Source organism: Dendrobium catenatum, unplaced genomic scaffold (assembly GCF_001605985.2).
Source record: "Dendrobium catenatum unplaced genomic scaffold, ASM160598v2 fragScaff_scaffold_1608, whole genome shotgun sequence".
NCBI lineage: Eukaryota > Viridiplantae > Streptophyta > Magnoliopsida > Asparagales > Orchidaceae > Dendrobium > Dendrobium catenatum.
In genome coordinates this window covers 3,958,349-3,982,757 of record NW_021320070.1, presented here as the reverse complement: position 1 = coordinate 3,982,757, position 24,409 = coordinate 3,958,349, and the positions used below count along the sequence as shown (strand labels likewise).

The window sequence follows — 24,409 nt, the reverse complement described above, 5'->3', positions numbered from 1 at the left end:
AATCTTATGCCGACGAAAGATCTTCCCTCCGTACAACTTCACACAAACACGAACGGTTGATAAATATCCGCATTAAATTTTGCGTGCGGTAAAGCGCACGTCTTTACCTCTTTTTTTTTTAATATAGGATTTTATTTATTTATTTATTTTTGCATGGATAGGAAAACCGTAAAGGTAAGATAAGGATCGGATGCTTTTAACGGCCGTTACTTGACGGCAAAGCAAAACCAGATCCCCAAATAATAAAATCTTTAAAATATGCCACGTGGCTCCATCACAAAATTTTAAATATAAATTTTACAACAAAATAAAATATATTATTATTGTAAATAATTTAAACTAAAATTTTAACAATAATTTTCAAAAGATTTGAATATAAAATTTTAATTTTTTATTAATTACAAACAAAATAAAAATATTTAATTTAATAAAGATTTGATGTTGTTATTAATTGTATGTTATACCTCTAATATAAATTTATTTTGGGACGGTTTTTTTATTGCTTCATAAAATATTTTTTAGTACAAAAAAATAATTTTAAGAAACAATAAAAAAATCATTCCAAAAGAAACATAAGTCATCAAAGTTAAATATAATATTAGCTTTTAAAACCTTTGTAATTAGTATTTTAAGCTCGCAAATAATTTTTTAAACCACCATTTTGCTAAAATTCTTTCAAAGCACCCACTTCTAGTTTAAGGCTTCATTTGGGAGGGCTTTTTTACTGCTTCTTAAAGCAGCTTTCTACTACAAAATTTTTAATTTTTGTACTATAAAGCTATTTTAAGAAGCAGTAAAAAAGCTGTCCCAAACGAAGACTAAATTTTGTTCATATTTTAGTGATTTCAATAGCTTAAAAATAAAATGCTGCATTAAGACTTACTAACATTTGTAAAACAAAAGTGAAATATATTTCTAGCAGATGAATTTCACAGTGAATCGCCAAAGTCTTTTAAAATGCTGTAAAAACATTTTCTTAGTGTAATTTTAATATAAAGTTGCTAAAAAATTTACTTTTATCATAAATATTTTCATAAAAATAATAACAAATATGTAAAACTTAATACTAAAATATCTAAAACTATTAGTGAATCAAATATCTATATAAAATGTGCCTTAATTTTATTTTCTTAAGAATGCAGCAATTATATTCAGAGAAAAAGGTGCAAAATTTTTTTTACATAAATATCCTATAATTTTTGGGTCTTCACGTCACGTCGCCACGTAGTCTTTTTTAAAAATATCTTAAAATATTTTTTTATATTTGATTCGTAATTAATTTACTTACATAGTGCTTGGAAAAAAGAAATATATATTTTTTTTTGATAAAAAAAATTAGTAACGTGACACGTGGAATCCTTATGAGCGCATGATCTATATAAAATCTTCTATAAGAAATTATCTCGATGGAAATCTCGCTTGCCAATACTGGGCGGCAGGCTTAACGCCGTTAGTTGGTCGTTAGAATTATTTTAGAATTTATCCTTATATTTATTATTAATTATATTATTATATTTGTTAATTTCGTGCTCTTATGAAATATTAACTTGGAGGTAGGGGTGTCAATTCGGGTCAATGGGTCGGGTTCGGATCGAACCCGAAACTGACCCGGCACTATTCGGGTCAACCTGAACCCGACCCGATTCGGGTCCGAGTCAACTCGACCAGACACAAATGACCCGAGATTGACCCAAAATTGCTAGTTTTCGGGTCAATATTCAATTTTAGGATCAAAAACAGGCCAATCACGGGTTTTCGGATCAAATTTGAGTTTTCGTGTCAATTTTGAGTTGTTGGGTCAACCCGAATCCGACCCAATTTTTGAAACAGGTTGATTTGCTGAACCTGAAGTCGACCCATTTCGGATCCGGGTTGACCCTAACCTGAATTTTTCCGAGTCGGATTTCTAGTCGTGTCATTATTATTATTATTTAAAATAAGGGAAAAAAATTTCACAAAAGCATGCAAAATTTCTAGAATTCTTAAGCGGCTTGCACAGTATATTCAGTGCACTAAGCTGTGGGCCCCATCATGAGAAAAAAATAAAACAAAATTCAAGCTAACCAACACATAGCGTCAGCTAGCAGTTAAAAGCGCCGTTAAATCTTACGGTTGGGGTCGTATAAGAACCTAACAAAGTTCTTATCGGCGGAGGCCAAATAGGAGATGGATTCCGGGAGGCTCGCCGGCGGCGAGGGTTCTGGCGTGAGAACTGCGGCGACAGAGGCACTGGAGGCCATTGTGAACGGGGTGTGGTCGGAGGATAGAGAAACGAGGATGGATGCGGCGAGGGAGGTTCGCCGGCTTACCAAGACGTCGGCGAGGCACCGCCGCCATCTCGCCGGCACGATAGAGCCGTTGGTAGTGATGCTGCGGGATGAGAATTTGGAGTGTGCGGAGGTCGCCATCCTTGCTCTTCTCAATCTCGCCGTGAAGGATGAGAGGTAATTTGGGTTGTGGGTTTCGCCCTCGGTTCGGTTTCTACTGTTTTGATTTGGTTTTTCGCTGATTTTTGTATAATTTGATTGGAAAGGGGGTCACGATGAAATCTTTGATGTTATTGTTCTGTTCAATTGATCTCTATATGCTTTATTGGAGGATTGGTTTGGTGGGTTTGATGCGATCGCTTTACGGAATTTAGAAACTGTCTTGGATTATTGCTTTGATTGCAGTATCGATGCATATATTTTGATTCTAAATGCTAACTAGTTTTATATGAGAAACTGGATTGCGATTTGGCTGACATTCTTGCTCTTCTCAGTATAGCCCTCAACGACAACAGTTGATTTTGTTTGGAGTTTTGCACTCCTTGATTGAATTCTACTGGTTTTCTCTGGATTTCCATTGATTTAGCTATAGTTTCATTTGAAAGGGGGAAAAGTTGAAATCTCTGTTGTTATGATTTTGTAGAATTGTTATGCTTTTCTGGATGATTGATTTTGTGGATTTGATTGAATAGCTCGAAGTAATTTGTAAATTCTCTTTGGTTATTACTATAATCTCAATAGTAATTCGTGTGATTTGAGTTAGATTGAATTGAATTCAAGCTTTGTTTTTTGTTCCTAGTAAGCCTGACAAAATCTCTGCCTTCAAGATTATTTAGGATTATTATAGGTTTCAATTTGATGTCATTTTCTGGTATAACTTAAATGGATAATAAGAGAAAGATCCAAGATTAGTCAATATGAGCTTGATAGTTATTGAATTTGTTTTTAGATGAGTGCTGAAAACATATCGTGGCAGCTTTGAGCCAGTATATCCTCATTTAAATTTTCTGATGAGTTTGTCTTGGGATCCTTACTGAATTTATGGAAAAGAAGCTAAGGTGATGTTTACTAAGAAATTCTAGTAATTTATAATAATGAGATTGTAAGCTGGAGGTGATCTTTTTTTTTTTTATCTAAATCTATTACTTTTGCCACATCTGTCATTGAAATCCATCCATGTTAAGCATTTTCTTCTTTTTTTTCCTGCACTGCATCGTGTCTCCACATGGGGACTAATCAAGCAAAAGATAATCATGCTTTATATGTATTTTATAATAATCTAGTTGCTTAAGCTTTAGAAGTTTAAATTAGGCTTCATTCGGGATGGATTCTTAATGCTTCTTAAAATAACTTTCTAGTACAAAAATTTAAATTTTTGTACTAGAAAATTGCTTTAAAAAGCAATTAAAAAACATCCCAAACAAAGACTTAGTCTGATTAAAGGTGGATTACATAATAAGGATGCAACTTACTAATTTCTTGTGGCTATTGATTGGTTAAACATGAAAAAAGATGATGATTAGTGTTGCCTTATGCTTGAATGCTAAGCAACTTGTGTTTGTACATTTACAGATTGAAAATGGGTGATTAATTTATTTCAATTGATTATTTTCTCCTCTGATTGTGATGTTACAATTAGCTAAAGTTCACCTATAATTTGTGTTATCCTGGTAGACCGGTCCATGATGGACCGGTCCAGCCGGCCACTTGCCAAGGGCCGGCCCAAGTATACAAGGGCCTGACCAAGCAGGGTCCGCCCTCTTGAGTTTGCTGCCCAAGCATGGGTGGTTCCCACTTCCCACTCATGTTTTCAAATAGGAAGGGAGGGGGGTGGCTAGGGCTAAGGCGATAATTGTGCTTAGGAGGTTTAATTGCATGCTTTAAGTAGGAAGAAAAGATTAGGATTAGGATTATGCAAACTATTGTGGTTGTTTTCGTTCTTGGAGTTAGGTGTCTTGGGCTCTAGCGGCGTCTAGGGATTTGGGAGAGATAGATCCTCCTCTCGAAACGAGGATCGATTGTATCTTGGTATTTTCCTTATGTTATCTTGATTATTGCAATAGAAACTACTGTTTTTCTGATTTTTCATTGGATTTGTGGAAGTTCTCGCTGTTTTTGCCAAAATAATTAGGTTATACTTGAGATCTTCAAGTACTTCCTAACATATTCCTTTATAGTAAAATATTCTTCCTCTATTTTCATCACCATAAAGAACCTTCTGAACTTTACTTTGTATACTGATGTCTAATATTTGTTTCATTTTCTTTGGTACTCCTCTTCTGAACTTTACTTGTTCTCAATGAATTGAATCATCAACTAATTTCCAGCATTTACTAATCCACTATTTCACATTTCAGGAACAAGATCAAGATTGTCGATGCCGGAGCACTTGAACCCCTCATTTGCTTCTTGCAATCAACAAACTCAAATTTACAAGAGTATGCCACTGCTGTCATCCTCACCCTCTCAGCCACTTCTATCAACAAGCCTATCATTAGCTCCACCAGCGCCATCCCTCTCCTCATCAGAATTCTAAAGATCGGGAACCCGCAAGCGAAGATTGACGCAATCCTGGCTCTCTATAACCTCTTGACAATCACCTCCAACCTCGAAGCCATCCTCAAATCACAGACAATTCCCCCATTGATTACAGTCCTCAAGAGCTGCAATAAATCTTCCAAAACTGCAGACAAGTGTTGCGCCATCCTCGAATCTCTCCTTGCCTACGATGAAGCAAGAACAGCTCTAACAGCTGAGGAAGGAGGAGTGCTTACGCTCGTCGAAGTGCTCGAAGATGGCTCTCTCCATGGCCGAGAGCATGCTGTTAGTGCCCTACTAGCCATGTGTGAGAGTGATAGAAATAGATACAGAGAGATCATTCTCAAAGAAGGCGTGATTCCAGGCCTTCTCGAGCTCACGGTTCATGGAACACCAAGATCTCAATCCAAAGCCAAACAACTACTGCATTTGCTAAGAAATTCTCCATATCAGAGATCAGAACTGGAAACAGACACATTGGATAACATAGTTTCCACCATTGTTTCAAGAATGGAAGGTGAAGATTGTGCAGGGAAGGCAAAGAAGATGCTTGCTGAAATGGTGCAGGTGAGCATGGAACAAAGCTTGAGGCATTTGCAGCAGAGGGCTTTAATCTGCACTCCATCTGAGATTCCCCTCAATAGCTGCAACTCTGAGGTTCCTCTAAAATGAACCTGATTTTTTAGTTGTGAAAATTTTACCTGGAATAAGATTTTGGTAGCAGTGGTGGGAGAATTAGCGTTTGGGACATTATGTTTCTATGAGATACATACTTACAAGGCTGATTCCACCACTGTTTGATAGAATGCCAGTCCAGGCCACTCTGGTATCAGGTGACTGGTTTAAGAGTCCATACTTTTATTTTCCTCTCTCTTTTACCTTTTTCTTTTTAGTTGTAATCTCGTATTGGAACTCTGTACTTTGCTTGGAATTGTAATGTCCATTGCTCTTTTTTCCTTATAAATATCTTCTACTGAAATATTTCTCTGTACCCGTCAAGGCTTAGGGTGGTTGGTGGGCGAGAACGGTTGGGAACCACTCATCCCGGCTTCGAATCCCCTCTACTACGGCCTAGCCTCTTCAGTGGGAGAAATTATTGTGTGCGGAATCCGAACGTGTTCGGAGGCGAATCCGGGCATGCCATGTCAGTGGGGCCCAGTGCATCCAAAGACGTGGCGCATCCGGATTATTCTTCGAATGCATTTGGATTCCGCATACAATAATTTCTCCTTCAGTGGAGGCAAAGCAAGTGTGGGCCCGATGCTGGTGGGTGGCCTCGCTAGATTCTGCCGAGGGTTTAGTTACTCTACCAAGTGCTTCCTTTGGAGTGACAGCGGGTAGATAGATCCGTTTCTAAAAAAAAAAAATTCTATGTTTTTTTTTTCTACATTAGTATTTCTGAACTGTTTGATTAAATGCAGCGAGGTATATTGGTCCTGAGGCTTTCACCATCAGCCTTATCACACTTTTTGGTTTTATTTTTTATTATGTTTGATTATAATATTATGCTTGTAAATAATATCAGCATAAGTATATTACATAAAATTACGGTATCTGCCATTATGCTGATTTTTTTTTTCTTTGTTCTTTTGATCATTTAGGTTTCATTTTCATTCATGAATAATATATTGACTGTGAACCGGCTCAAAATAGCAGTTGCAATTGTATATTGATTTATGATTTGGTGACCTAATTGTAAGATTTTGACCATTTTGGAAATAAAACAATGGCTTGAATTAGTATCAGCTAGGGGTGTTAATAAATGACCCGGTCTGACAATCTAACACAGGTCTAGGCCATAAAATTCATATTGAAGTCGATCATTTCGAGTTGAGTTTGGGTCCAAAATTTCTGACCTGTTAAATTAATGGGTTAGGTTCGTGTTGATCAACAAACTTAATAGTGACCCATTTGATTTTTTTTTTAATTCTTTTGCTTATACTTTCCTACTTTTGATTAATCAAACGAAACTTTTTAATTTTAATTTTTTGTATTAAAAAATCGTTTTAAGAAGCAGTAAGAAAGCCGTCCAAAACGAAGCCTGAGTGTTATAGTTGTGGAAGATAGTTATATCATTAATAGGAAAAGCTAAATATCTGGCTTCCATCAAAGTCAACAGAGAGATGGTTTGGTTTATGATTAATTATTTTGTGCGGGCGCCGAATGCCGTCTGAAGACTAACCAGAATGCGCCACGTCACTCCTTGCTCTGTACCGCGACTCAGTACTGCGGCTCGGTACTGATGACATAGCGCATTTTGGTTTTTATCTGAACAGCATTTTGCATCCGGTCTCAGCATAGAATAATCTCTTTTGATTGAGTGGCTTTATAGAAGAATTCAACTGATCATAGAGAGAGACATGTTTAAGCTTTTAGCCATTTTAGTGGGAAGCTTTTGTATTAGAGGAGTTAAGAGGATTAAGCTCTCATAGCACAGAAGGAAAGATGATAAGAACAATGGCAACTTCTTCTCTATGTACTTCAGCTTTTATTTTTGTAGTATGTGGCTATTTTCTCTCTTGTTTATTGGCATTAAAACATTAATATCTCTATAATTATTTTTTTGTGTATAAAGAAATTTAGAGCCACTCATTTTTTAAGTCTTAGACTTCATTTGATACGGCTTTTTTACTGCTTCTTAAAGTATCTTTTAGTACAAAAATTTTAATTAGAATATTTGCATAATTCTCTAATAAAAGATGGAAAATTATTTACGTAATATCTAAAGTTTTGTTATTAATGAAATTAATACTCATTCAAAAAAGAAAATTAATTGATACTTATATTTGTGTCATGTCCAAATTTTCAATTTTTTTTTTTGAACGGGGTATCTACCCGCTGTCATCTTCAAAAGAGGTACTTGACTGCATAACTAATCCCTCGGTAACCAACCCTATAAATACCGGACCATTCTTTTCTCCCAACTGAAGGGGTCGCGCCGCATGGGAGGTGAATCGAATGTGAGTCGAGGGTACCCAATCACGCTTGCCTACCAACCTAGCTAAGCTCGATGGGGGATAATTTTCAAAAATTAATTAAAATAAAAAATAAAAGCTATAATTTTATTGTGCACTTTTATAAATAAATGAATTTATAAATAAAACAATTAGATAATAATTTTATAAATACACCTTTTTGTTTGTTTTTATCTTGCACATGATTTTCGCATTGTATATAGTGTTAACATTTTCTATTATTTAGCGTACGTTTAGTTTCACAACAGTCCGAACACACAACAGCAAAAACAGCAATTACCAATTCGACACGAAGAGATATTGAAGAGATGACAGACCTTTTATTTAATAAAAACTGTCTTCTCTGTTTTGTCGCACAAATTGAACACACCGCCACTCATAGTCAAATTATTACTGAGCAGCAGCGAGCCACGTGTTCCATGGGACCACCACCGTCTCCGTTACGCCCGGCAAAATAATACGGTCAACGGTCTTAACTCAAATTTTTATATTATTTTATAATGTAAAATAATGGTAAAAAATAGAAATTTATAATATTTTTTTAGGTGAAATTATCTCCAACAAAAATAATTATTTATATTTTTAGAGTCGGCCATTAGAAATTTTTATGCTATTTATTATTTAACATGTTTAAACATAAATTTTATATGAAGAACTTCTCACTTAAAAAATAAAACATATATTACATTTAAAAATTAAAAATATAGAAGAATATGATAATTTTAAAAATAAAACAAAATTTTAAAACATATTTAAGTAAAAATATATAATACATAAAGTTATAATTATAGTATCATTTTATGATATCATAAAATAAAAATATAATATAATAATAATATTTATAGTAATTTTAAAGATAAAAAAATATTTATATAATGGTTAGTAGTGGTTTGCATGATAAAATAACGGAAAAATAACGGCGTTAACTGCGGACGATATGCAGACAAAGAAGACTGATCGAGAAAGAGAGAGAGAGAGAGACCGCAGACACGGGTTTTGGAAGCTCTATCTTGTGAGACGACGGCCCTCTCTTCTCCATTGGCTATGGCGAGTACGATTTGGAAGCCACTGGATTAGACTTGCACAGTGAAAATAAGATCTTCGATGTAGTCTGTTCGTAGAGATCGAGCGGAGCGCTTTCGATCGAGTTCTGTTTTGCATCATTTGGTTTGGAGTTGGAGAAGATTCCCTGGAAATGGTGGATTTATGGTACCTTCTTGAGTTAGGGGTTCGTTTCGAGATCAAGGAGCCTTGGTGAGGTATCAATTTCTTATTCTCGTTTTGTGGGTATACATTATTCGGTTATTTGGCTGTATCTGTTGAGTTCTATGTTTGAGCTTCGATTTGGCAGTCATTCATCGAAGTAAGAAACTTTTGTCACAAAATTGATAGTTTGGGGTTATCATAAGTTTGATAGGTTATGATTTGTTAACCAGCAAATTTGTATCTGATTTTATTTAGAAAATATCATTGTTGTAAATTGTAGTGATACGACGCTTTTTTGGGGCGTGATTGGGAAAAGAAGATGAATAACTCTTTTAATTCAGGAGTAACTAACTAACTTGATCTTTGCAGGTTGTCTACTCTCATAGAGTGATGCTTTTCGGGCTGGCGAATCATGGCAGGAGAAGTTGAAGAGTGCATTACCCATCAGGTTTTCTTCCTTATTTGTGGTATTGTTTACATTTTGTAAGTATGACTTGTGGATGATTAGAGAGGGGCTCCTCTTTTGTATCTTGGATATTACGATTGTATTTCTCTACCATTAATAGTGAAATTTGGAACAACGAGAACAAGACATTGCTTTCAATTGATTAAACCTGCAAAAAAATTTATGCGTTGATCTTCTTTTCTTCTTTTTCTTTTTGTTTTCTCGTTGCTTTATGCGGTCTTATAGGTTTTGCCTAATTCCCATAGTTCACTTGGGGCTTATTTTGTTGCTTAAGTTGATGCTAAGACGAATGGTCTAAGCTAATCCTTTAAGCATAGTATGTCATGTGGCTGGTAAAGAATATAACATGTTGTAAGACAGAGCAAGTTAAGAAAGCTATTTGGTTGCATTTTTACTTGTAAGTAGGCATGAATTATTATTAATTTATATTGTTCAAGCGTTAACTAATTAAATTACCATAAAATCCTTTAAATATAATATAATTTTCTTAATTAAAAATGTTTTTACTCATAGTTAATTATTATTATTATTATTATTATTATTATTATTATTATTATGAGTGATTAAGTGATCGATTAATTATCTAAGGCTTAAGTATCATAATTATCTTAATAAATTTTTTTCTTAATCATAGTGATTTTTTATATTATGAGTAATCAAGACATTAATTAATTAACTCATGCTTAATTATCATAATATAATAGTTATTCAATTTGAATTATCTTAAGAAAATCATATTTGATCCTTAATCAATTTAAATCATGAATTAATTATTGATTTCATGTTAATTATATGTTTATTAATTATTATCTATTTATCATTGTTAAGCTAAGCCTTTTTAGCTAGGTTTTCCGCATATGTAGTATGAGTCAAGCATAGGAGCACCTAGGATAAAATAGGCTCTCAAGTCACAAGCTAAGATAAGGACAATAAATGTACCATTTGGTGCTTTAACATGTTTAGGCACCAGCCAAGCAACCCTTTAGGGTTCATCCACTTTTACATGTTTTGTGGCTTTAAAAAGCTGCCTGAAAGTTGGTGCACATCATTTCAGCAAAAAGGCCTGAGCTGTTTTTCTAGAAATTTGCTTTGAAAAATAGCTTTTAGAATGACGTTTTGAATCTGCTTCACAAAGCCGCTTTAACAAAATTTTCAACATCCTTTATTTATGAAAAATAGAAACTCAACCAAACTAGACCTTAATGGTTAATATTTTTCTAAGAACACTTCTTGCCAGTAAATAATAAAAAAAAAACTTCTTGCCAGATGCTTTCTTTTTGTGTTTCACCTCCTGATTATCTTGCTTGATATCATGTCAATAAGCATGCGTTTTAAACCTGAATGCTTCATCTTTTCTGCTTCCCACATGGAAGTCCTTTGTCAATTTTAATGCTTTCATCAGCATAAGGTTTTTTGATGCAGGACTACTTAGAGGATGTGTTTATGGCTTCATTTTAAACATTGCACAATTCTTTGATTAGAACAATTTAGTAATAAAATTATGAGCAATTCACAACGTCGATTAAAACAGTTAAAGGGGTGCTTTGCGTAGGCTAAATCACATGCTCCAAGCGTTGAAAATTTTCAAAATAATTAAGATAAGTAAAACAACGCAAAGTAGTAGTTTTCAATGTAATCCCTAATCTAACAACAAGAGTTAGGATGCATAGAAAGCACACTCAAACCTACTATTACTAAATTTAGCAAGAGCAATTGGAGTAGGCTTTAGCGATTGCAATCTTAACCAAACAATAATTTAGATTTTAGAAGACTTTGAATGCAAGTGAAGAAGGAAAAAACCTTTTCTCAAGGAGATGTGGAGATCCCCCACGATAGCAACTTCTCTTTGACGAATATCCAAGGTCAACGCACTAAGTTGTTCTCTTCGTAGTTGGCTGAAATAGTAGTCCCAATCCTTCTAAAATCTGGAAAGAAAAAGTTCTCAGATTTCTGGCTAAAATCTGAGAAGAAAATTCCAGGTCTTATAATGTGAGAGGGGACTGGTTGGACATTGATTAAGTCCAAAGTGTAAGAGGGCATTTCACGAGAGGAGAGAGGAAGCGAGAGGGGTAAGCGGCTAGAGGAGAAAACAAAAGGAAAGGGAGGAGGGAGGCGGCGGGAAACAGAGGATTAGGTTTTGATTTCCTCAATCAATTCATAAGCTTATAGAATTAATTGAGGGAATTAGTGACAGAGGGAATCCGTTCAAATCAATGATAAAAGAATTAAGAAATATTTCCTTTGGAGGATGGTAGGATTAGGAAACTAATCCTAATGAACTTCATAGATGGGGCCGGCGGCAATAGAAGCTAGGGAGAAAATCAAGGAGGGAAATTAGGGTAGATTTAATAGGCTAGGAAAATTAGGTAAGTTTTCAATTAAATTCAATTTAAATTTGAAATTCAAATTGACGTAATTAAGAAACTTTCCTAAAATAGAAGAGCCAATTTAGGAAATAATTTGAATTCAAATTCAAATGAATTTGAATTTCAACATAATCACAATTAAGCCCAACCCAATTAGGAAACCAAATAGAAGAAGCTAGGGGAGTAATGGTCGGCGGCCATGGTCTTGGCCGGCGGCAATGGGTGTTGGTGTTGCTTGGCCGTGGGGTGTTGGGAGGAGGATGAGGAGGGAAAATTTGGGTGCTAGAGAATCCGGTGGCTAGGTGATGAGGGAGGGGTATGAGGGGATCAACGGGAAAAGAAAAGAACGAGATAAACAACGAAACCACGAACCCGACTTATCTAGGTTGATGGGTAATGCGCCGAACTTCTTCCTCTCCTAGGAAGCTCTCTCCATTAGAACTCTCAAGCTCTCAATGCTCATACAATAAGGAATTTTCATAAGTAATCATTCATTAACCATAATAGAATAAAATGGGGCTTTAAATAGCCTCCTACAACATGACTTGAAACAAAAGACACAAATGCCCTTTGGACTTACATACGATAACTCCCATAAGAGGGGTACTACGGGAAAGAAAACACATAAGCAACTAAATAAAAAAATTACGACGACTCTAAATGCCACATAAGCAAATAACAAGCTACATGAAAATAAAATACATCAACGACTCAAAAATATAAAGACTCGATCGTGGCCGTAGATCGTCGGCCGCGTCTCTGATAAACTCTCCATGATGATCTAATGTCCCCATCATTTTTACTAATATTATTGAAGATGGTTTATACATGGAGTATATCTTTAGTACTAATAGATCTAATGGTGAGATTGTGACATTGGATTATTAAGTCATTAAAAAAGTGCACATTTTAGATATATCCGGTCTATTGTTCAAAGTGATGGTGAAATAGATGGGAATATAGACATCAGAAGATCATTTGTCTGCATTTATGGTTTGCATCTGGGTTGCCCTCTAATGGAATATTGTTTCCTGGCTCATCTGTCTTTGGCAGGTTGAGAGTTTATCAAGTGGTTCCATATCATTTGGAAGATTTGAACTTGAATCTTTGTCCTGGGAGAAAAGGTCATCATTCTCGCATAATAGATATCTTGAAGAAGTTGAAAAATACTCCACACCAGGTTCAGTTACTAGAAAGAAAGAATACTTTGAAGCCCACTTCAAGAAAAAGGCCCTTCTTCATCTGGTTTCAGTGGAGAATCAAGAGGAGACAGAAACTAAACATGCTGAAAGCAGCAGTTCTGTTGATAATGATAGGGTCATGGAAGATTTCATGTGTCATGGTGACAGTAAACTGGTTGAAGTTTCTTGGGATGATAGAGATGCTCCAGCTGTCTCAGATGAACATGAAGCAGTTGAACTTCAAAAAGAGGAAATGTCATTAATAGAAAATACAGGATTTCCATCTTTCAACAGTGAAAAACACACAGAACTATTTACTGAGCGTTTGACTTCTGATGATGCGCTTCAAAGTCAAGCTGGAGATAATGGTGTACATTTAGATGAAGGTAGTCTTTGTGGGATTGTGGAAGATAAAACTTTGGATTCTAATGCAAATAGTGAAAAACTGGCTGACAATAGGGATGCTTCATCAAAGAATCGTGAGACTAAGAAAAAGAACGCGTCCATCCAAATGAAAAATCAAAACGTTTCAATGAAGGTACAATTAAAGGCTGTCAGTTCTATTCACTGCCAGTTGATTATATTTATTATTTTACATTTTAATCTGAACGTTAAAGCTGAGTTCATCACATATCCAATCTATACCTCATTGCAGTGAAATTATGTTGAATATTATTTCATATGGTGCCCCTTAAGTAACAACCAAAACCTTTTTTTGGGTATATTTTGTTGGATTTTTTTCTTTAATAGACTGCATTGACAGACTCATGATGTAATTATTTTCTTTGTAAATCTACGAAAGAATTTCCTTTAGGATTGTCATACATGCTAAGTCTTGATTATCATTTATTATAATTCTTTTCAAGTTTTACGCAATTATTACCTAAATGCAGCTCTCCACCGGGTCTTATTCTTTATTTGTAATGAGCCTTTTACATACATCGTCCTGGGCATCTCCCTTATATTCCGCTTAAAATCATTAATCTCATCCCATTTATATAGAGTTGGCTTTTGAACCATCTTTCATTCATTCCTATTGAGTTTTATATGAGCTGTTAATTCTATTTGCTGCATGTATTTATGCACAAGTTTTAAATGTGCTGCATACAGAATTATAGTTACTGTATCTCCTTCAAAGTTCTTTTTACGTTGAACTCTCTTTTTATTCACCCAAAGAACCCCATTCATATCATTGCTCGCTCCTAGACCTCACTCACAATACAATATGATGTAGGATGTGTTGGCTCAAGAAAAATGGTACGGATGTATGAATCTCGCTTTGCAGCTGTAAGATTCCATATTTCTTGAGTCAGATTGTAGCTAACCATATTTCCCCTGAGGGTTGTTGTGGGCTCTGAAAATTCCATTTTGTTGTGTGATCCCGGCCTCTCCATGCCATCCGTCAATTTTTCTTTTAAGTATTTGTGTGACGACGACGATAGAGAGTTTTAACGAGATTAGGTTCCGGGGGAATTTTCAGAAGGCAGATTGGGTTTTAGATAAGACACTACCCAGAGATTTCACCCTCATTTAGTGATGACTTTTTGATCTGAGTTTTGATTTCCTATAGGCGCAAGCCCCTATAGTTAATTACCCCTCCCGATAACGAGAGAGAACTTTCGATTAAGGCTAGTCATTAACGGTGGGCGAATCGTTGTGCCGTTTGGGGCTTTAGTCGGTGATTTTGGTCGTGAGGTGGGATCGGGGGCGGTTACGTGAGAGATCGGAAGAGAGGCGACGATTGCAGTGACTGTGTCGTGGGTAGCCGTTACAATCAACAATTGTGCCAGGGTTTAATTAGATCTGTGGTTCTTACCCCTCTTAACACGCAAGAGAGAACTCTCGATAAGGATGAATAAGTTTAGGTGTTTTAGTCTTAATTGTAAAGAAAAAATAGAGGTAAACCCGATTAAAATCCTATGGTTCTGTTGTCCCGGGTATACCAAATGTTTTAATCTACCAACACCAATAATTATTGACCATAGTGTCCAGAGAATCCGATTAGCATCCATGAGTACCTCCTCTCAGGGATTCCGAATAGACTGAGGTGGTTAGATTTGATTTTTTTTTTTTATTTGTGGTTTACATCTATTAGAATACCCAGAAGTTAGTTTAATTTGGGTTTATAACTTTGTTTAGAAGTTACACATAAATTTGATTTGAAGAGGGTCTTATGACTTCTCTTAGAAGTAGCTCAGGTGTTTAAATTTGAGTCGGGACTTACGGCTTTCATTGAAAGTAGTTCGTTAGCGGGTCTCGGCTCATATTAGAAGTAGCTCATTGGTGGGTCTTACAACCAAGCTCTACAGCAAGGCTACCCATTAGATTTTTGAATTTAATTGACAGATCTTATGACTCCCTTAGAAGTTTTTTAAAAATTTAATTTGGAATGAGACTTACAGCTCTATTTAGGAGTTGCTCGAAAATAGGTCTTACAACCTAGCTCTATGGCAAGGCTGCCCGATGATTTAATTGCTTGAGTAAGTCTTACAGCTTTCTTTTGAAAGTTGCCTAAAAGTGATTCTTACAATCTAATCATTTAGATTAAGATGCCCGACAATTTGAATTTGATTATTTAAGGATTTGATATTTAGAAATTTCTCAAATAATAAGATTTACGACCTTCATTAGAAGTTACCTAGTTATTTGGGTATGACGGGTCTTACTGCTTCCCTATACAAGTAGCCCATTGGTATGTCTTACAATTTAGCCATAAAGGCTAAATTTTTTTGTAGAATTTTGGAGCCCCATTTTAATTAAAGAGATGTATTAATCGGTTAAGTTCCAAAAACTTTGGAATTAAGTGGAATTTTTAGAATTTTAGCCTGCTTAAAATTTAAGTGACATTCAGTTACATTGAATTGGCCAGAAGGTACTTTTGGTATGAATTAGAAGTTACCTAATTATTTGGGTATGACGGGTCTTACTGCTTCCCTATAAAAGTAGCCCATTGGTATGTCTTACAATTTAGCCATAAAAGGCTAAATTTTTTTGCAGAATTTTGGAGCCCCATTTTAATAAAAGAGATGTATTAATCGGTTAAGTTCCAAAAACTATGGAATTAAGTGGAATTTTTAGAATTTTAGCCTGCTTAAAATTTAAGTGACATTCACTTACATTGAATTGGCCAGAAGGTACTTTTCAGGAATTGTAAATTGCATCTTATGTAGGATTTGGAGATGGAGACTGACATTTGTGAGATTACCTCACGAGAGTTTCTTATGGTACATTGGCTTGTATCATCTAGATCATAAGGTATGACCGGCATCAATTTCTTCAGCTTCTTTAACTCTGGGAAGTTGTTATTAGATAATTAGATAATGCTAATTACAGACTCTGATTGCAACTAATTCAAAGTAGCATTAAAACTGACTGAATTGATGTAGCCAAGCATGCATATCCGATACTGATTGGGGACCTAGAACTCTGCATCACATTTTTATTGTTACCCTCTCGCCATTCATAAGCTTATAATCTCCCCAAATATCCTTAGTTTTTTTTTCCTCTTTTTAGTTAGCTTCGCTTGTTGAAAACATGAAATATTTATTCTTCTTCTAGTCATTGTGTTTGCTAATTCTCTAGCTTTTAATCAAAAGTTCAGTCCACATTACAAATCTAGTCTTGATTTTAGACTTAGGCTTCATTTGGAACAGCTTTTTTACTGTTTCTTAAAGTAGCTTTCTAGTACAAAAATTTTAATTTTTATACTCAAAAGCTATTTTTAGAAGCAAGAAAAAAGCTGTCCCAAACGAAGCCTTAGTTAACTCTTGCCCATTTTTCACTGCAATAAGTTGTGGAGCCTTTGGCATTGAAACCAACATTTATCTATTTTACCCTAATCAGCTTAAGTTGTCTTGTTTCCACTGAATGCTATAGTACTATCAAAAAACAAATTAGGATTCATTTGATAAAAACGATTATATTGTTCTCATCCTTGAAAAATCAATTTGTGGATTTTGACCGACTATATTCCTTCCTATCTTCAACATCCCTTAATACTATCTTCGTCCATTTTCACTTCCCAGTTAACCTACATAAACTTAATTTCTAGCATGGAACTATATAATGTATGCACATAGCAAGGCACATTTTCTTCTCTTTCCATACTTAATGTACTCCTATAATGTATTTCGGACAATTTGAATTCTATGGTACATTCTGGAAGTTACCCGTTGAATCTCTCTTTGATTTACTGAACTTTTATCTAATTAGTTTAGCATGTTTCTCTGTCATTCAGATTAGTGACACAGTTGAGCAGAAAGCCGGTAAATCAAAATTTAAGTCAAATTTGCCGACTCAGCAGATGTCAAAGAAACCTTCAAGGAACGGCAGCTCTGTTACGTATGGAAAGCTTAAGAAAGCTGACAAGCAAAATTCACCAGCAAAACTGGAAAACCAAATACCTTCAAAAGTTTCATCTTCTACATCCATAGAAAATGTGAATTTTAAAAAAATGGTAAGGAAACCGTGTACTTATCCAGTTTTTCTTCTTGTATTACGAAGACTAAAATTTTAAGAGTTTAGTCGAGTCTCTGTAAGTTTTGTAGAATGGGAATTTTTTATGTCATGTTAAAAGTTAGTTTTTTTATGTGATTATTTCCTTTTTTTTGTTTTTTAGTAGAGTTGACATTAAAGGCAAACTATATTTAAACTGCCAACTGAGTTATCTAAACTTTTTCAATTGCTTGCAGGCTTCTAGAAATATGAAAGCTCAAGTTAATTCAGAGCTTAAAAGGTGTTTTTTAACGGTCTTGTCAGAGTTAAAAAATGCATCTCACTTGATTGATCTAAGTCTTTGGCGGTAGTCGTCTCTCTAACATTATGTGCAATTTCCAGTGAGGAAGGTGTAAGAGCAAAAAAAGCTGAAGTTATGTCCCATCCGGTTGAAAGAAGAGCAAGTAATATGCGCCAACATGTGAACAGGTAGCAGGACAGAATGACTTTTTATTAGCTTGGTTTAGTGTTTTGTTTGATTATGTGTGATACATCGTTTGGTTTGATGTCATCTCTCAAATTGAGGTAATATAAAAAAACATTTATATTCAAGACTGAAGTAATCTAAATAGCAATTAAATTGGATGCTATTTAGATTATCTCTATCTTGATGGTTGGAAAAGAAGAAAAAGGTTAAAGGTCTTTTATCACCTTTAATTATTCCAAAGAATATTGCATTTTTCAAATGTAATGATTTTTGAAGTGGGTCGAAAACCCTAACCCGAACTTGACCCCACTCGATTTGGGTTCAGGTTAAACCAAACCTAAAGTTTTTCGATCGGATTTTCGGGTCATGTCAAATATTGACACCCCTAGTCTTGCATTAGGTATCTAATTGTGATAAGCTTAAATATCTTAACTCTATTTCACCTAAAAATGAGGATGTAGATAAAAATATAACTTTAGAATAAAAGCTTAATGATTAAAATGAAGAAGTTCCTCATTAGTATTATGTAATGACAAAATATCATGGAGATTTAAAATATAATTTTTTAAAACTTTAATTAAGTCAATTTTGATGTATGATTTGATGTTGGATAATAAACGAGTTAGTGATGGATAAGTTGAATTTTTAGGAATGAGATGATGTAGAACGGGTAGGAGGCTTTGTTAGGGAGAGGATCTCTTCTCCAAAGTCTGAAGGAAATTCTGATTTCTTGCCCAGAACCTGAGAAGAAGCTCAGATTTTCTCTTGAGAAAAACAGGAATTGCTGGACAGCAATTTGCTGTGGTAAAAAACAGCAACTATTAGGCTTCTTATTGCTGGAGACGTGAGAGCAGGGGTGGGAAAACCTTGGCTGCAGTATTAGTAGGTAGAAAGTTCCATGTGGGAGGAGTTTGAGAAGGATTGGGTGGAGAAAACCAACGTACAGAGCTTGGATCAATTCGGCTAGCACAGGATTGGAAGTTGTTTCCAATTTGAAGGGGGCTGAATTTTGGGAACAGAAATTTGAGATTGGCCTTGGAAATTTCGGTCAACAGCAGATTGAAATTCCCAATCTTTTCCCAAAGAGGAACAAAGTAATGTAGACAGTTAAAAAAAAAAAAAAAAAACTGCAAGGAGATTGACGGGAATATGGGGAGAAATTAAGGAGTAAATTCCTAATTCTCCTCTACAGAATTTGGACAGTAAATAAAGGCTTGGGCTTAAATGAATTCCGGTTGGCAAGAGGGAGGACTTATTTCCCAAAGAGGCTTAGTATGAAATTAGGAAATAAATTCCATTTATTCATACAGGGGCCGGTGGCTTAACAGAATAAAAGAGGGGTTTAATGAGGTGATTTAAAGCTCTCAGATTTGAATTTAAAATTCAATTGAATTTAGAATTCAAATGAATTTAAATTAAGAAGGAATTAATGGAATTTGATTAATGTTAGGGAATTAAGAAAAGAAATAATTAAATCCTTTTTGAATTTGAAATTCAAATAGGATTTAAAAATGAAAACTTTTCAAAGAGAGGTTATGAAGCAATTAGGAAATAACTCCTAATTAGCTCATAAAGGGGCCGGCGGCTTGCATGAATAAGGGGAGCATTGAATGTTGTGATTGAGGGCTTCTAAACTTGATTTTAAGAGTTACGAAAGTAATGAAATAAATCCAATTTGAAATTCAAATTCAAATTGATTTAAAATAAATACTTTCCTAAAATAGGCGAACTTAAATTTGAAACTAAATTTTGAATTTCAAATTTAGATAATTTGAATTTCAAATTAAGCCCAAATGTCATTCACCCTAAATTAGGAAACCCAAGAAGGAAGGGGGAAAGGTGAGGTCGACGGCTAGGGAGCCATGGCCGGCAGTTTGGATGGGTGTGGTTGGTGGTGGGGATGGTCGGCGGCTTATGGTGGAAAAAGAGATGACGATGGTGGATGTAGGTAGAGGATGACGACGACGGCTAGGAACAATAAGAAGGAACGAAACAAAACAAAGAAGAGATAAAAATGAAAGATACAGATAAAAACCGCGAGCCTTGGACTCTTCCGAAGATTGACGGGTGATGCTTTGCCCTTTTCCAAGGGACTTCAAGTCATGAGCCCGGATCCATCCAGCGGTTGGTGAAAACTCTGATTCCTCCCATAGAAATCTCACTGTCGTCCTCTTCACAAGAACACAAGTGTGGAACACCAATTTTTAATATCAATCATCCATCACTATTACAATAGCTTAAGGCCCTATATATAAGCCACAACATAAGAAAACTCAAAATACAAAATTGTCCCTTGGGCCACAACACTCACATAAACTAACCTAGAGGTAAACCAGAAAATGCATTAAATAAGAACTAAAATTCATAAAAAACTCATAAATTAAGATTTAAATAATAGCCGTTGATTTACGACGCCTCCTGTGATAGATGCGCCAAATCTTCGTACCGATGTCCGCATCATGAGAATGTTTAGATATTTATGTTTCACAATTAGGAAGAATATACTAACTGAAAACTATATTATATGTTGGGAATGATACATATTGAAGATAAATAATGGAAAGTAGATTTATATACTTTGGACATGTACCATGAAGGTAGAAAATTCGTGCATGAGATGGCTTGAAAAAATCAGTATCAAATGATTAGATAGAAAAATAGGTCGACCTTAGACCCATGGTAACATGGATAGATACTATGTAAAAAGTATTTCCTTATAATAGGTTTATTGCCTTATGCAACACTCAGAAAGAGCGGATCGATAAGGTTTCACAAAGTCAGCCCCAAACAATTAGGATAAGGCTAATTAAGATAATGATTATGTGATTAAGATGATAAATAAGGATCATAATGATGACAACAGCAATGATGAGGACCATGAGTAACCATCTCAATGCACATTTCATTTTAGGGCTATTTGGTTATTTTGGCGAATGTTAAATTCATTCATATTTCATTTTTTATATATTCAAAACTCTTCAGTTTTTGGCTGAATTCCAAAAGATGAGTCCGCTTTCACCAGCTGCCCATCTGCTCGCCGGTGGTGGCCCACTGCTGCATTACTTGCCACTGTCACTACTCTCCCGAGTATCGCCGCCACCGGCTACCACCATCTTTGAGCTTTATATTGCATTCATTTTATTTTAAACCAAAAAAAAGTAATCACATGAATTGTTTAATTCATCAAAACAACTCTAAACATGTCAAATACATTTCATTCCTTCTACATTATATTAAAGTTTAGTTTGTGTTTCTTTTTCAGCAAACCAAATGTCCCCTTAATTTGTTCAGATAACTGCTTTTGATGATTTAATTAAATTCCCTAATTCCCTGGCAGAACTAACTGTACTTGTTTAAATCTCCTGGTTCTTTTTACATTGATTGATGTCTGCTTCTGTAGGGTTAAATTGATATCTAAGGCTGAAGATAAGCAAACTTCTGCTGTCTTTAAATTCAAAAGTAGTGAAAGGGCTGAGAAAAGGAAAGAGGTAAGAATTTGGATTGTTTTTAATACATCTTCTTGAATATGTTCTTTTCTGACTGAGTAGCTTATATCTTAGTCCATGATCTGTGCTTTTTAGTATTACTTGAAGTTGGAGGAGAAGCTTCATGCCAAAGAGGCTGAGATGACTAAGATTCAAGCTAGAACTGAGGTTTGGTTTCTTCTTTCTAGTCTCTGTTTTTTATTTCCCATTTTTAGCCTTCATTTGGGATAGCTTTTTTATTACTTCTTGAAACAGCTTTTTAGTATAAAAATTAAAATTTTTGTATGAGAAAGCTGCTTCAAAAAACAGTAAAAAAGCCGTCCCATACGAAGCCTTAGTCTATGTTATTAACTGTAGAAGCTGGCTGTTTGCTAATAAAATGTTTCATTCTATGAGAAGATGATTATGATGTCTTGCTTTTTGATTTATTATTCGTTGCTGAATATATGTTATTTGAATTAGTATTAGGAATTGAGATTGTTCTGCTCATATTTTATTTTCTCGTTTGAAAAATGAATTTATGTTGCTTACCTACCAATGGCAAGCCATTTGTACAGGAGGTGAAAGAAGCAGAGATGAAGCAATTTCGCAAAAGCCTCAACTTCAAAGCAACTCCTATGCCATCTTTCTATCATGAAACTGCTTCAAAGGTCTCTGAAGGAAAAAAGGTATATTACCCTGTAACTGTTCCCAGCTATAAAATTTTAGCTCATCATCAAAGATAAAATGATTGGATCAATATCTAACTTGAAACGAACAACACCACAAAATAAGGCCAAATTATCATTATGCAGTCATCATTTATGCTTCGTTTGGGACGGCTTTCTTATTGCTTTTTAAAGAATTTTTTAGTATAAAAATTAAATTTTTTTACTAAAAAACTATTTTAAAAAACAGTAAAAAAATCATCCCAAACGAAACCTTAGTATCATAAAACAATTATGGCTCCATGTGTTAACTTGAGCTAAACGAAATGGGGTAAATTTTAGGCTAGAATATACTGATGAAATTTTTTATCATTATAGTTTCAAATTCATTTGATCTGCTTTGAGATGAGTGTAATATTATCTATATATTATATTTTTTATTTGGGCATTCTAATACAATTTTCTTTTCTTATTAAACTTTCTTGTTTCTTTTATTGAAAGTATTGCTAACTCGTTGAGATAAATTTTCAAAAAATGTACCGTGTGCTTATGGTGTAGCATCTTAACGACTTTGAAGCTACTTTGGCTTATAACCTAGGTTTCGTTTGGGATAGCTTTCTGTCTGTTTCTTAAAGCAGCTTTCTTAATAAAAAATTTTAGACCTTATACGGTCAGTAAATAGGAAGTTTTGTTTAGAGTCTTACACCTTAAAACCAAATGAATGCAGACATCTACCATACTAGCTAAATCTCCAATCACTCAGATCAAGTGTGCAACTCCTCCAGTTCAGCCATCTCATGAAAAATCACTTCCATCTCCTACATCAAATCAAGAAACCCCTGTGCTCTGCGAACCGCATGGTTCGACCCAGCCGGTCTCTCCTTCAGTCTCGAGCTGCACAGACAAAGTAGACGGAACCGAGACGTCGAACTATTCTGCGAAAAAGCCCGATGTTTTGAAGGGAGAAGAGAAAGGCAAGCTCAATTCATCACAAACTCAAGGTAATGGCATGAGAAAGAAAGAGGCGAGTAAGAATAGAATGAGAAGTGAGGTTGTGGGCAAGATGAAGGGTATTGATGGTGGAAATTTGGCTGTTCATGTTGCCTCCTAAGGCATATTTCTAGTATAAATTTGATTAATTTGTTGATGGCAGTAGGTAGAAAGCTTCGAAAGAAAGTTTCTTTCTTTGAGTGATCATATTTGTAGCATTGTTAATGATCTCTGCACTCTCCAGTTACAGTTAATTTTAGGATAGCTGCCACTTTAATGTGTAACCTTAATAAGGATGATGGCTTGTTTGCTGTTTCTTTGAACAAATTTTTTTTTTGTAACAGTTGATGCTATTTAGTCTTTTTTTTTTGGAATGGTTTGATTGAGCTTCGGCTTCGTTTGGGACGGTTTTTTTATTGCTTTTTAAAACAGTTTTTTAGTGCAAAAATAAAATATTTGTATTAGAAAGCTGTTTTAAGAAGCAGTAAGAAAGTCATCCCAAACGAAGGCTTCGTTTCAGATGACTTTCTTACTGCTTAAAGTAACTAAAAATTGTTTTAAGAAGCAGTAAGAAAGCTGTCACAAATGAAACAGAAACCTTCATTTAGGACGATTTTCTTACTGTTTTGCTTTGTAGATTGCAACTAAATTTTTTGTTTAGCAACGGCCTTTTTGTTGCTTTTAAAAAAAAAAATTATACTAAAAATTTAATTTTCTCAATAGTTTTAAAAAATTATTTTCTCTACAACTTTAAACATCAATTAAAAAGATGTTTCAAACAAAGCTTAAATTGTCGCCGTTATGTATTGAATAACTATTTTTATTTATCAAAATAGCAATTAAATGGCATAAATAGATTTATGATATAAAATGGCATAAATACATAAATATCTTAGTATGAATGTATTAATTATTAAATATAAAGTTTATTTATATTATCATTATAATATTTTATGACTTTTGGAAATAACATTTGAGTACAATTTTAAAAGTTTATGTTTGAATTAATTTGCCGACGTGGATTATATTTTTATAAAAATAGTTTAAATCATTTTCAACTAAAAATAATTAAAAGAAGCATAATTTTTTTATCCTTATAAATTTTAATAATCGAGTTTTTCACAGTTCTTATTGAAGGAATAATTTAATTTTTAGAGTTTTAAATAAGAAAAAACATTTCTTTTAAACACAACAAGCACCAGTGGTCTAGTGGTAGAATAGTACCCTGCCACGGTACAGACCCGGGTTCGATTCCCGGCTGGTGCAGTGTTTTATGTTTAATTCTTTTAATTATATTTTTTTCGTTGATAAAGACAGAAAAAAAAATTTGAAGAACAAACGATAGTTATTTATGTTTCATTTGTTCA

General features: G+C 34.5%; 2 protein-coding genes and 1 non-coding gene across 4 annotated transcripts; all 3 read left to right on the top strand.

Moving 5' to 3' along the window:
* The first annotated feature begins 2,109 nt into the window (after positions 1-2,109).
* Positions 2,110-5,769, top strand: LOC110102632 (U-box domain-containing protein 3). The gene is made up of 2 exons (XM_020831054.2): positions 2,110-2,444; positions 4,625-5,769. Exons 1-2 carry the CDS (start codon positions 2,167-2,169, stop codon positions 5,475-5,477), a joined length of 1,131 nt encoding a protein of 376 aa, XP_020686713.1. The 5' UTR covers positions 2,110-2,166; the 3' UTR covers positions 5,478-5,769.
* A 2,976-nt stretch (positions 5,770-8,745) lies between these two features.
* Positions 8,746-23,406, top strand: LOC110102640 (protein WVD2-like 7). 2 transcript variants are annotated; one of them, XM_020831073.2, is made up of 10 exons: positions 8,746-9,039; positions 9,356-9,434; positions 12,872-13,537; positions 17,237-17,455; positions 17,691-17,734; positions 17,836-17,922; positions 21,321-21,408; positions 21,502-21,573; positions 21,963-22,073; positions 22,780-23,406. In XM_020831073.2, the coding sequence occupies exons 2-10, from the start codon at positions 9,399-9,401 to the stop codon at positions 23,161-23,163; spliced, it is 1,707 nt and encodes a 568-aa protein (XP_020686732.1). In that variant the 5' UTR covers positions 8,746-9,039; positions 9,356-9,398; the 3' UTR covers positions 23,164-23,406. The 2 variants fall into 2 exon arrangements, with proteins under 2 accessions (XP_020686732.1, XP_020686731.1); XM_020831072.2 differs by having other exon boundaries at positions 21,951-22,073.
* Positions 23,407-24,237: 831 nt separating this feature from the next.
* On the top strand, positions 24,238-24,308 carry TRNAG-GCC. Its single transcript has one exon. It is a non-coding gene; the product is annotated as a tRNA-Gly (tRNA).
* The last annotated feature ends 101 nt before the right edge of the window (positions 24,309-24,409 follow it).

Excerpts from the sequence above, each read along its gene's own strand:
- LOC110102640 (XM_020831072.2), top strand. The coding sequence starts at position 9,399 with ATGGCAGGAGAAGTTGAAGAGTGCATTACCCATCAG. Across the intron at positions 17,456-17,690 it reads ATGTGAATTTTAAAAAAATG|GCTTCTAGAAATATGAAAGC; the intron begins GTAAGGAAACCG and ends AATTGCTTGCAG. Across the intron at positions 21,574-21,950 it reads AGATTCAAGCTAGAACTGAG|CCATTTGTACAGGAGGTGAA; the intron begins GTTTGGTTTCTT and ends ACCAATGGCAAG.
- LOC110102632 (XM_020831054.2), top strand. The coding sequence starts at position 2,167 with ATGGATTCCGGGAGGCTCGCCGGCGGCGAGGGTTCTGGCGTGAGAACT. Across the intron at positions 2,445-4,624 it reads CTCGCCGTGAAGGATGAGAG|GAACAAGATCAAGATTGTCG; the intron begins GTAATTTGGGTT and ends TTCACATTTCAG.